The sequence below is a fragment of the Cervus elaphus genome, chromosome 20, assembly GCF_910594005.1.
Source record: "Cervus elaphus chromosome 20, mCerEla1.1, whole genome shotgun sequence".
NCBI classification, from domain to species: Eukaryota; Metazoa; Chordata; class Mammalia; order Artiodactyla; family Cervidae; genus Cervus; species Cervus elaphus.
The window spans coordinates 133203692-133216175 of NC_057834.1; the positions used below are offsets into that span (position 1 = coordinate 133203692).

Below are 12484 nucleotides of genomic sequence, written 5' to 3' on the forward strand. Positions count from 1 at the left end.
GCCTGGCTGCATCGTGTGGGCACCTTCGCTGACTGCTGCCAACTGCTGTTTACTTGGCGCTGGTGCTTCCTGGTGCTGCCTGGAGTCCTGAGAGTCTGGCCTGGCAGCTCAGGTTTTATTTCACAGGTCCCTGGTTACTGGGAAGCTATCTTTTCACCTGCTTTCTGAGAACTGCCAGGCGTTACTCAAGAGGATCACTAGGGGAGAGATGTGCAAAGCTTACTTTTTTGTAACTGATTTGCAGAAGTACTTTACATATTTGGAATACACTAGTCCTTATTGCTTATATCCTGATATATTATCTTTTCCTATTTGTGGCTTGTCTTCTCACTTTGCATTGTTTCCTTTGATGAAAAGAAGCTTTTACTTTAAATGTACAGTTGTCCCTCAGAGTTCACAGTGGACTGGCTTCAGGACACGCCACAGACACCAAAATCCTGGGATGCTTGAGACCCACAGCTGGCACTCTGCATCCGCAGTTCCACACCTGTGGGCTCGACCAACTGCAGTTTGTAGTACTCTGTGTATTTATTGAGAAAAAAAATTTGTATGTAAGTGGACCCAGGCAGTTCAAACTCATGCTGTTCAAGGGTCAACTGCAGTCAAATTTATTGATCCTCTTCTTTATGGATTATGCTTTATATTTCTTACTTTAAGAAATCCTTCTTAACCTAAGTCATAAAAATTTTCGTATCTTCTAAAGGTTGAAATGCTTTTCACATTGAAGTCTTCATGTTGATTGCTGTACAGGTGTGGGCAGAGGTGGATAGTTTTATGGGGTCCACAGCTTATACAAATTGATCCTCTTTATGGAAATGCAATCAAAATTATTTTGACTATAATTATTGAATAATCCATTTTTAATGCAGCCTCAAATACCTGTCAAGTTTCATTATATGAGTGATTCTGTTTCACTGCTCTATTTCAATCTTGCCCTGCCCCAAAGCTAGTCACCACAGTTCTGTAATCATTCTTAATTCTTGGTATGGCAACACCCTGATCTTGTTCTTTAAAAATATCTTAGCTCTTCAGCCTTCTGCTGTTCCATGTGAATTTATCTCTTTAATCTACATGGTTTTTCACTGTGATGATACTGAACTTACAACTGTGGGACAACTGGTATCTTTACCATTGTGAGGCCTCTGTTCCCAGAACACGGTATGTGATATGATTCTGTATCTAACTGAAGCTTTAAAGTCTCTCAGTATTTCTGTAATACTCTCCAGAAAGGTCTTTTAAATCTTTTTGTTGGATGTATTCCCAGGTACTTTGTAATTTTATGTGTGTTGATCTTATAACCTCTTGAACTCTCTTAATAGAGCTAATGGCTTATTTGTATAGTCTTTCAAATGTGGAAAAACTGTACTTAAGAACAGTGTTACATATATATTTTCCTTTGAGAATTTCTTTTACCTGTCTTTCAATTTCTGTTTATTTGCTTTTCTTTGTTGGGTGGAAGGTCATATTACATTGGTTACATATTTTAGTATTGTACAATGAAGAACAGAAGTGGTGATTAAGGGAATACTTATTCCTTAATATAAATTTAAGGGAATACTTAGTCCCTAATATAAAAAATCATCTAAGTCAAAAAACAAATTATTAATTCTTAAATTAAGGATTTAAATCATTAACCCTTAGTACAAAAAATATGATGACAACAAAGTAGGTCTGTCCAAGGAATGCAAGGAAGGCTCAGTGTTGAGAGTATGTTTATGTAATAATACTCCATTACCAGATTAAATGAGAAAAACCATATCGCTAGTTAAACGGATGCAGAGAAAGCAGAGAATAAAACATAATATTAAAAATCCAGTGCTCATGCATTATTTAAAAAAAAAGAAGAACTTAAGAGTAAACTAGGAATGAAAGAAATGTCTTAACCTAATATAGGTACCTGCATAAAACCTAAAGCAACACAGTGATGAAACTTGAAAAGCATTTTCACTCAAGTCAGACCCAAAAGGGTTTTGGTGTTGTGGTTCCACTGGCCTCATCAAACGAGTTGTCTGGTTTTCCCTGTTTCCCCCCTGCTTCATGAAACAATTTATCTAAAATGCGGTTGTCAATGCTTTGAAGACTTGAGTGTGCTTATCTGTGCTCTTTTGCAGAGGTTTCCTTTGCTCGTACAACTACACCACCTTCTCTTTCTTCCCAGCTCCAGGCCTTCAATTTCTTCTCCCTGCCTAAGTTTTCTGCCAGCTTCACCGCGGCTTGCTCTTACGCCAGCATTTCCTAGGGAGTTTTGCCGTGGCGGGGAGAAGTTGATAACACTTCTCTACACAATCATTTGATTCTGGTGTTCTGTCAAGAGTGGTAAGTTTACTGTGAAAGACTTACCTTAACACCAATAGTATCTCCATCTTTCAAGTAATAAGGTGCACCCTGCAAATTATCTTGCTTTTTCTTCTTTTTCCTCTTGGTAGTTTGCTGGTTCTACAGAAAAATTAAACATCTTGAATTAAAACAAAAACTCAATCTCAAATTCTTAGTAAATACACTATCAGTCTGTGAAAAATGGTAGTTAATCTATTTGCTATGCCAGGAAGGCCCAATTTTCTTGAGAAAGCCCCACAACTTTACCCAACTAGATACTGGAAGCCACGCAAACTTCTCAGGGAAGTATTTGGCAATTTCAATTTTCTCCACGGGAAGTGAGTACACGTCGGCCACTCGCTGCCGCAGGGAGCCGGCTGTCCAGCCGCGGGCCGTGTCCCACAGCACGTCCACGGGCGGGCCGTAGGCTCTCTCGCCAGGGAGGCGCATCTGTGTCCGCAGCAGCACGTCCCAGGGGCTGTGCCAGAAAACAGTCACATGTCAGATTTACCACCAGAGGAGAGAGGTGCGTGAAGGGCAAAGTCACTCCTCTGACTCTGCTGCTTTTCCTAAGGGATTTTCCCTGACCGAACCCTGAACGCCTGTGGGAAACTTTTGACTTTGATTTCCTTCACTCCTGACCCATAATGGAGGTAAGCGCTCATTCTGAGTCCACGGCACAGTCCCAGGGGAGGCAGCAGGTGGGGCTGAAGGCAGGGTTGGAGAAGTTCCTCCGGGGAGCACAGAGAAAACAGGACTGGAGACAACAGAAAGGGCCGGCAAGGTGACACCCGAGTGGTGAGAGGGAAGGGCTCAACACGACCAGGTTCCCCGCCACGGCGGCTCCCTAGGAAATGCTGGCGTCGGAGCAAGCCAGGGTGAAGCTGGCAGAGAACTTAGGCAGGGAGAAGAAATTGAGGGCCTGGAGCTGGGAAGAGAGAGGTGGTGTAGTTGTACGAGCAAAGGAAACCTCTGCAGAAAAGCACAGATAAGAGATCCTTGGAGGAAGAGAAAGAAGAGAAACATTCAAACAGGTCAGAAGGAAATTCAGATGTGTGGAGTGTGTTTAAAAATGTAAAAGAGTAGGACATGAAATAAAAACTACAGATAAGAACTGGAAGATAGAGAGGAGAAATGAAAACTTTAATGACGGTGAGACAATGAACAGTTTTAATGCTGTATTTCTATTATATTGGTGTTTTACTGAAAGAAAGGGAAATGCAGTTGTAGGAGATGGACAACAGGGAGAGTGAAGGCCTGGTGAAAGGAGATGGGACTGAATGCGGGGGACTGTGGTCAGGAAGGGGTCTGTCAGAGGGTGTAGGTGTTTTGGGGTCACTGAGCAGAGCTGAGGCCCAGAGCTTACAAAGGGTGGTCAGTGCGGACACAGGAGGTGCCGAGGAGGAGACAGAGGCTGCTGAAGACCCCAGAGAGCCAGGGGCCCCACTGAGGGAGGGCAAGAGTGCTCTGGAGGTCGGTCCAGGACAGAAGTGCTAATGGGGAAGGGGATCTAAGTAAGTACACAATGTGGTCTTCAAAAGGACACTGCTCACAACAAATGATAACGACAGAGGGTCAAATTACACAATATAATATTCTGTATTACAGAAAGAGCTCACACAAATTAGACTTTTTACTAAGACATCATTAAAAACAGGCAATATATAAGAAACAATTCATGTACCCACAAAATATAAATGGCCTATAAACCTTTGAACAAATGCCCCAATCTTACTAGCAATCAAAGCACTGAGGCAAATGAAACAAGATAACCATTTTTCGTTTATCAATTTAGCAAACATTTAAACAATGACAACACTCAATGATGGTTTGACAGTGAGGTGAAATAAATACTTAGAAACCCTGCTTGTGGGAACATAAATTGATATACCTTACCTGGAAATGATTTAAGACTTAAGAGGTTTAAAATGTCCATACTATCTGATCCAGAAATTCCCCTCCAGGGAACTAGTAATATAGTTTGCACTAAGAACGTCTTTTTATAAAAACAGTGGGATTAAGTGAAGGTCAGATATGGTTGAAAGAGCAGACCTGTTATATGGATGGGCAATGAGAATCATGTCAGGCAGAACTTAGTATCTAGTGTTACTGACAAAAATGTCTTGGACAAGAAAGTCCTATAATGAAAAAAAGAAGAGTTACGTTTGATCACGGATAACTCTGGGGTGCTTCTTTATTCAATAAACAAACTGACTGTGACAAAGGCATCGTCCTAGGTACTGGGGACGCAGAAATGACCAAGAAACAGAGTGCTTGCTTTCCCAAAGCGAACATTCCAATAGGAGAGACAGATGACAATGGATAATTCAGTAAGTACACATCAGGGGGTATCAGGATGAAAAAAATCAGGACGAGGGGCAGCGTGGCAGGTGCTACTATCGGTCTGACCACAGGCTGTCTCCAGGCATTGATAAAAACTGGGAGTGAGCATCTTGCTTACATTCAAGGTCATTATGGGTTCAGTATGCACTGGGACTGACTGAGAAATAAATGTTTTTATGGAAAAATGAATTCCAAGATCTAGATACCAGATATACAAACACATTTCTAGAACATAATCTGCTTTAAGTTGCCAGACTCATTAGAAGCAGTGAAAAAAACACCTAAAATTTTAACAACTTAACAGTAAAGAAACTATCCATTGGGATCAGTTGCTGTTGTTTAGTTGCTAAGTCATGTCCGACTCTCTTACGACCCCATGGACTGGAGCCCACCAGGCTCCCGTGTCCATGGGATTCTTCAGGCCAGAATACTGGAGTGGGTTGCCATTTCCTTCTCCAGGAGATCTGCCCGATGGAGGGATTGAACCCATGTCTCCTGCACTGGCAGGAGGATTCTTTACCACTGATCCCCCAGGGAAGCCTTGTTGTGATCAGACATGTATGTAATTTTGTATATGTAGAAGGATGTCTTACCCCAAGTTTTCTTCTTTCTGAAGGGGCTCTAAGCAGATCTCAGTTCTCTTTCCCAATTTATATTCCCTGATAACAAATGAAACAAAACAATACTGAATGACATATTAATTTTTTTACAGTTTTTTTAAAAAGCCAATTTCAAGTATTCTTAAGTGAAACAGTATACCATATAAGAACACTGAAAATTTAAAAGACTACCAGGAAAATTATACACCAACAAATTGTACAACCCAGAAGAAATGGTAAATTCCTAGAAATATACAACCTACCAAGACTGAATCATGAAGAAACAGAAAATCTGAACAGATCAATTATCAGTAAGGAGACTGAATCAGCAATTAAAAACCTCCTAACAAAAAAGAGTTGAGGACCAGATGGTTTTACTGATGATAAAAGATTTAATACCAATCCTTCCCAAACTCTTCCAAAAAAAAAAAACCAAACAGGAGGGAACACTTCCAAACTCATTCTATGAGGCCAGAATTACCTTGATATCAAAATCAGACAATAACATTACAAGAAAAGAATATTAAAGGCCAATGTCCCTGATGAACACAGCTGCAAAAAATCGCAAAGAAATACTAGCAAATCAAATTCAACAATACATTAAAAGGATCATACACTATGATCATATGGGATTTATGCAAGGGATGCAAAGACGGCTCAACATTCACAAATCAGTTGATGTGACACAACCACGTTAACAGAATGAAGGACATGATCATCTCAACAGATGGAGAGAAAGCATTTGACAAAATTCAACATTCTTTCACATTAAAAATTCACAACAAACTGGGTATTCAACACCATGAAGGTCTTATTTGACAAGCCCATACCTAGTATCATACTCAGCAGTGAAAAGCTGAAAGCTTTTCCTCTGAGATCAGGAACAGCACAAGGATGTGCTCACACCACTTATATCCAGCACAGTAGCAGAAGTGCTAGTCAGAGCAATTGGAAAAGAAAAGGAATCCAGATTGGAAAGGAAGAAGGAAAACTGTCTCCGTTTGTGGATGACATGATGATGTTTACAGAAACCTCTAAAGACTCCACCAAAAAAAAAAGAAAACTTCTTAAAACAATTAAATGGGGACTTCCCTGGTGGCCTAGTGGATAAGAATCTGCCTGCCAATGCAGGGGACACAGGTTTGACCCTTGGTCTGGGAAGATTCCACACACCTCGGAGCAACTAAGCCTGTGGGCCACAACTGCTGAGTCCATGCTCTAGAACCTGTGGTCCACAGGAGAAGTGACCCCACTGAGGAGCCCTTGCACTGCAAGGAAGAGGAGTAGCACCCACTAGCCGCAACTACAGAAAGCCTGTGCAAAAAGCAACAAAAATAAATAAATCAATAGATTTTAAAAAACAGCTAATAAATGAATTCAGTAAGGTCACAGGACACAAAATCAATATACAAAAATCAGTTGCATTTTATATAATGACAATAAATTATCAGAAACAGAAATTAAGTAAACAATCCCAATTCCAACAGCATCAAAAAAAAAAACAAACATAAAATACTTAGGAATAAATTTAACCAAGGAGATGAAAGACCTGTACACTGAAAACTACCAAGACACTGATGAAAGAAACTGAAGACACAAATAAATGGAGTGATTCCACGGTCATGGATTGGGAGAATATTGTTCAAATGTCCGCACTACCCCCACCCCGCCGCCCAAATCTATAAGTTCAATGCAATCCCTGTCAGAATTTCAATAGCATTTTGCAATTAAAAATAGAAACAGTTCTAAAATTTTTATGAACCCACAAAGACCTCAAACAGCCAAAGCAATCTTTTCCTAAGAAAGAAGAACAAAGCTGAACGCAGCATGCCCCATGATTTCAAACTATACTGTAAACCTATAGTTATCAAAACAGTGGAGTACTGGCATAAACAACACACACATATCAGTGGAACACAAGAGAGAGCCCAGAAATGGACACACGCATATCTGGTCAATTAGTTTATAACATGGAAGCTAAGAACCCACAATGGGGAAGAGTCTCTTCAGTAAATGGTGCTGTGGGGGGGAACTGGACAGTCTCATACAAAAGAATGAAGCTAGAACCTTATCTTACATCATATGCAAAAATAAACTTAAAATTGATTAAAAGATTTGAACATAAGACCTGAAATTGTAAAATTTCTAAAAGAAAACCATGGGGTAAAGCTCCTTGATATCAGCTTTGGCATGATTTTTTTTTTTTTTTTTGATTTGACACTAAAAGTGAAGGCAATAAAAGCAAAAATAAACAGTGGGACTACATTAAACTAAAAAGCTTTTTCACAGCAAAGGAAACCATCAACAAAATTAAAAAGCAATCTATGAAGTAGGAGAAAGTATTTGCAAAGCTAAGGGGTTAGTATTAAAATTATATTGAAAAAAATAAAAAATAAAAAATAAAATTATATTGAGAACTCATACAACTCAATAGCAAAAAGCAAATAATCTGACTAAAAAATGGCAGAGGATGTGAACAGAAATTTTTTGAAGACAGACATACTAAGAGCCAACAAGTACATAAAAAGGTACTCTACATCACTAATCATCAGGGAAACACAAACCAAATGCACAATGACATGCCATCTCACACCTGTCAGAACACTTATCATTGAAAAGACAAGAGAGAATAAGTATCAGTGAGGATGTGGAGGAAAGGGAAGCCTTGTTCAGTGCTGGTGGGAATGTAAATTGGTTCAGCCACTATGGAAAAACAGTATGGGGATGCCTCAAAAATTAAAAAAAGAACTATCACATGATCCAGCAATCCCACTGCTGGGTACCTCACCAAAGGAAACGAAAACAGGATTCTGAAGAGATTATCTGCATTCCCAGGTTTATTGCAGCATTATGCGCAGTAGGCAAGATATGGAAAAGCCTAGTGTCTTTACTGAAAGAATGGATAAAGGTGTGGTTTACAGGTGTGTGCATACACTCACACACACAAAGGAGTACCATGCAGCCCTAAGAAAGGACATCGGTGGCTTGAGGTAACACAGGTGGATCCTGAGGGCACGATGCTAAGTGAGACAGGGTCACTGCTATATGACGTCACTTACATGTGGACTCTAAGAACGCTGAACTAATAGAAACAGGGACTGGAACAGTGGTTTCCAGGGGCGGGGAAGGGAAAAGGGAAGATGCTGGTCAAACGGTACAGACTTTCAGTTATAAACTATAATCAGCATGCTGTACCTGACATCCCCGGGACGTACTTACAACACTGCATTATATACTTGAAAGTTGCTGAGGAGACAGTAGATCTTAAATGTTCCCACACACACAAAATGGCGATTATGGGATGTGATGGAGGCGTGAGCTAACACCATGGTGGTAAAACCACCCTGCAACATGTGCCCGTCACACCAACACACGCATACAGGGTCAGTGAGCGGCAGCTGCTCAGTCATGTCCGAGTCTTCGCAATCCACAGACTGTTGCCCGCCAGGCTCCCTACCCATGGGATTCTTCAGGCAAGAATTCTAGAGTGGGTTGCCATTCCCTGCTCCATGGGATTTTCCTAACCCAGGGATCGGACGAGGGTCTCCTGCATTGTAGGCAGATTCTTTACCATCTGAGCCAACAGGGAAGCTTTATACAATGTTATATATCAATTATATCTCAATAAAGCTGGGAGAAAAACAGTCAACATTTTGTTGTCTCTGGACCAAAGTAAAAACAGGCAAAATTACACTTTTACTTAATATGAAAAAAGGAGTTGTCTCAGAGTTTGTGATAACAAGCACCGTCCACCTGACAACGTGAGTGACCTGAACGGGCTGTTGGGGAGTGTTCACCAAGACACCTACTTGAGCTGCTGCTGGTGGGCTCGTAAGAGCCGGCCCGGGCGCTTACTTTCCACCGTCCAGGCTCGGAGGAAAGCTGGGGATGGGATGGAAAACTCCAAGGAGGGCAAGGTCATGGCCTAGAAAAGAAACAGACAACTGAAAAGGCATTCTTAAAAACAGCCTGCTTCCGGGAAAAAGTGAAGCGCTACATAATGACATCTGAGGGGAGACAGCATCTCAAGTGATGATAATAGCTACCAAAAACCCACGGGAATCTCTCCTAAATGAAATTAATACTGAGTCACTTTTGTATTCCTCTGTGCTGAAATCACCTTGAGAGTTAAGTGACTTTTCTATTTCTGAGCCAAAAGCTCCTTTTTAATGATTATGTTTTAGAAAATGAAACTTTAATTTCTATGTGACTGTTAACTCAAGAGCACAGGCCACTCTGATAAAAGCAGACTTGTCTTCAATTTCCATCTGTGCTACTATTATTCAACAGTGTTTGTTCTGCCAAGGAAATGACTTTCTATTTGAAATATTTCAGAATCTCTGGATCCAACTGCTAGGCCCAAACCACTGTACTAATTCTGTAGGGTGGATAACTATTCATATACTTAGGTTGTATTATGTAACATGGCCAATATTCATCCATTTTTTAATCTAGAAACAGCAACTTTGTATCTTTTAATCCAATATAAGAAGAAAAAAGTCACTTCCTTCTTGTTCTTAAGAGAATAAGATCATTTGCTTTTTTTGAGGAAGGTATTTCAGACAGTGAGGATACACAGGAGAAGTCACTCAATGACTGATACTCAACTTACATGCCCCTACACTTTTTCCTTTAAGAGGAAGAAGGATGTTCATTTTAGTCCATTTAGAGTTAAGATGCTTCTTAGGCATTTTGTGTTGTATTCAACTGAGTCTTATCCATTTGGACAGAGCACTCTGTCTGTGAATACTAATGTTCAAGAAAACAATACAATATCTAGTTTAACATTCTAACATAAAGCTGAGATTCAGACCTCCTGGGCAACACAGCTTTTGCTAACCACATTTAACACATGAATCACAATGGTGCAAAAACAATGTAAATAAAGGAGTAAAGTGAATGCTTTACAAATGTTTCCCTAAAAAAATCAAAATGAACATAAGCTGCAAGTCACCGAGGAGACAGTGAAATGAAAGCACAGCATGCCTGTCCGAGTGGGAAGAAAGGAAGCCACAGGGGGACTGAAGGAGCCTGGGAGCCCCCTGAGCAGGACGCGTGTGTGGCCTGTGAGGTACTCACCACTGAACATGGCATATAACACATGCCATATCAGAACAGACTGTAATTGAGGGAAAAGGAAATAGAAGAATATATTAATATCTCACTGGAAGCAGCCAGATCACCACTAGGGTTCGCTGCAGGAGGAAGGCTGACCTGAGACTTCAGCTCCCCCAAGGTGGCATCTTCTGAGATTTCAAGGTCTCCCAAGTACCAGAGGGAAACTTCCGCGTGTGCGTCACTGGGAGCACCTGCAAAGGACAGAGTGAGACTTCTGACAAGAGCTTTAGATGCACTTAGCTCATATTTCTGAAATACAGGCTGTGCTGGGATACTGCACACAGGCTTAGCACAATTCTATCCAAGCAACTCGGAATCTGGCGGGCTTTGAGTCAGCCTCTCAGGACCTCATGGGGAGGAAGCGGGGTCTGGCAGACGGGCTGCCAGGGGGCGCAGTGTGGGCACAAGACCGCCTCTTCTGCCAGGATGGGTCTGAGGAATTTCACACTTGCGCTGTCACTGAAAGCATCGGGAGCTTCAATGTCCCGTTCTGTTACAGTGAAGGGGGCTGCTATTCCTATTGCCATGGGGAGCTTGGGAGATAACATATAACAATTCCTTGAAAAAACTGAATACATTGCCATAATAATAAAGATAATAAAAATAACAGATGGCAAATGAATGTAAAGCCAAAAAAAAAAAAAAAAAAACCAAAACCCAAAACAGGATGGTATTTTATAGTGGTTACATACAAATCACTGTATAAAAAATAGGATGGTATTATTATGATGCTATGAATTATGGAACACAGAGATTTTGTTGTAATTTAAGTACATTTTAAAAAACACACATTTCTGTTGCCTCTCAGCAGAAGCAGTCATTTTACTTTTCTTTACGACGCATTGGCTGCTGTAATTCTGTTGAGTTCTCACCTGGAGTGGAACTGGCTTTCCAGACGCTGCCTTGAGAAAGGGTACAATTCGTCTGGTCCTGGTGATCCTTCCAGTGATGCAGTGGCCCCCGAGGCTGGTACCACCAAATGGGCACCGTTAGGAAACCCTGAGGAATGGAGATTTCGAACTGCTGATGCACATAGATTAAGTCAACTTCCACTTCCACAGAGAAACATCTTGATATAAAAAGTGTTCCTGAATTTAGTATTTTTCCTTAAGATGTATGTATTAACTGCCATACATTATCATTTACCGCTTTTACAATCAAAAGTTTAAAATCACAAAAATCAGTATTTAGGATGAATGGGACTAATGTTCTATAGATTAGGAGCTACGATAAGCGAAAAGTATAAACAAACTAACAAAACATTTGACAGAACAAACTATAAAAATATTTTCAGGCATTGGAAGAGCACCATAGCACAATGCACCAGTTACATGGAGTTTTTAATTTATAAAATTTTCTAAAGGAACTTTCTACAGAGAAGCAACAATCTATTGATCTAAGGTGCATTCCTATATAACAACCACATGAAATAAACTCATCTCCTAAGACACATTCTGTAATTTCAGTTTTACTAACTTAACTGGTTCTTTCCCAACCCTTTTTTGAGTTAGTAAAGAACTTGAATAGATTAACTATGCTACAGTGGTCAATTTCCAACAACAGAAGATGAGAATGTGGGAAAAAAACATGTATTTTTAAATACATATTTTTCAAGAAATGCATGCTAAAATAAGAATATTTTTCTGCTTATCAAATTGGTGAAAATTAGTAAATACTCAACTTCCACGCAATAAATAAATAAATCAGAGCAAAAACTCCATTTTTTCATTCAATTCAAACCTAAACTCTTATAAATTGGTGCCAGGAGTATAAACTGCTGCCAAGTTTCTGGAGAGTAATTTGGTGCTGTCAAAATTTAAAACACCCAAGCCCTCTGACCCAGCCATTCTATGGTTGGGATTTTATCTTCTGATATACCGGCCCATGCATATTGAGATATTCACTGCAAATTGTTTATGGCAGCAAAAACCATGAACCAACCTCAAGGTCCCTTTTTAGAAGACTGGTACATTACAGCAGGCCATAACTTTTGACAAAGAAATTTCAGTTCCAGGAATTTATCCTATGGATACATATGTGCAAAATGGCAAACAGAGAGTATTTTTGGCAGTGTTATTTGTATCAACAAAAGACTGGAAACAACCTAA

At 40.2% G+C, this 12484-nt stretch overlaps 1 protein-coding gene across 10 annotated transcripts in view; it reads right to left on the reverse strand.

Moving 5' to 3' along the window:
* The window catches only part of USP40 (ubiquitin specific peptidase 40), a 79508-nt gene that overhangs the window by 3455 nt on the left and 63569 nt on the right, over nt 1-12484 (reverse strand). For 8 of the 10 annotated variants that reach the window (XR_006335914.1, XR_006335915.1, XM_043878006.1 and 5 more), the window contains 6 exons: nt 11249-11375; nt 10473-10567; nt 9068-9183; nt 5253-5318; nt 2584-2794; nt 2341-2436 (listed from right to left, as the gene is read on the reverse strand). Coding sequence is in view for 7 of the 10 variants with exons in the window: in XM_043878006.1 (XP_043733941.1) it covers nt 2341-2436; nt 2584-2794; nt 5253-5318; nt 9068-9183; nt 10473-10567; nt 11249-11375 (711 nt within the window). In the remaining 3 variants the exon portion in view is untranslated. Of the gene's footprint in view, nt 1-2340; nt 2437-2583; nt 2795-5252; nt 5319-9067; nt 9184-10423; nt 10568-11248; nt 11376-12484 lie in introns of those variants that run through there. The other 2 variants (XM_043878011.1, XR_006335916.1) reach the window with 2 other exon arrangements.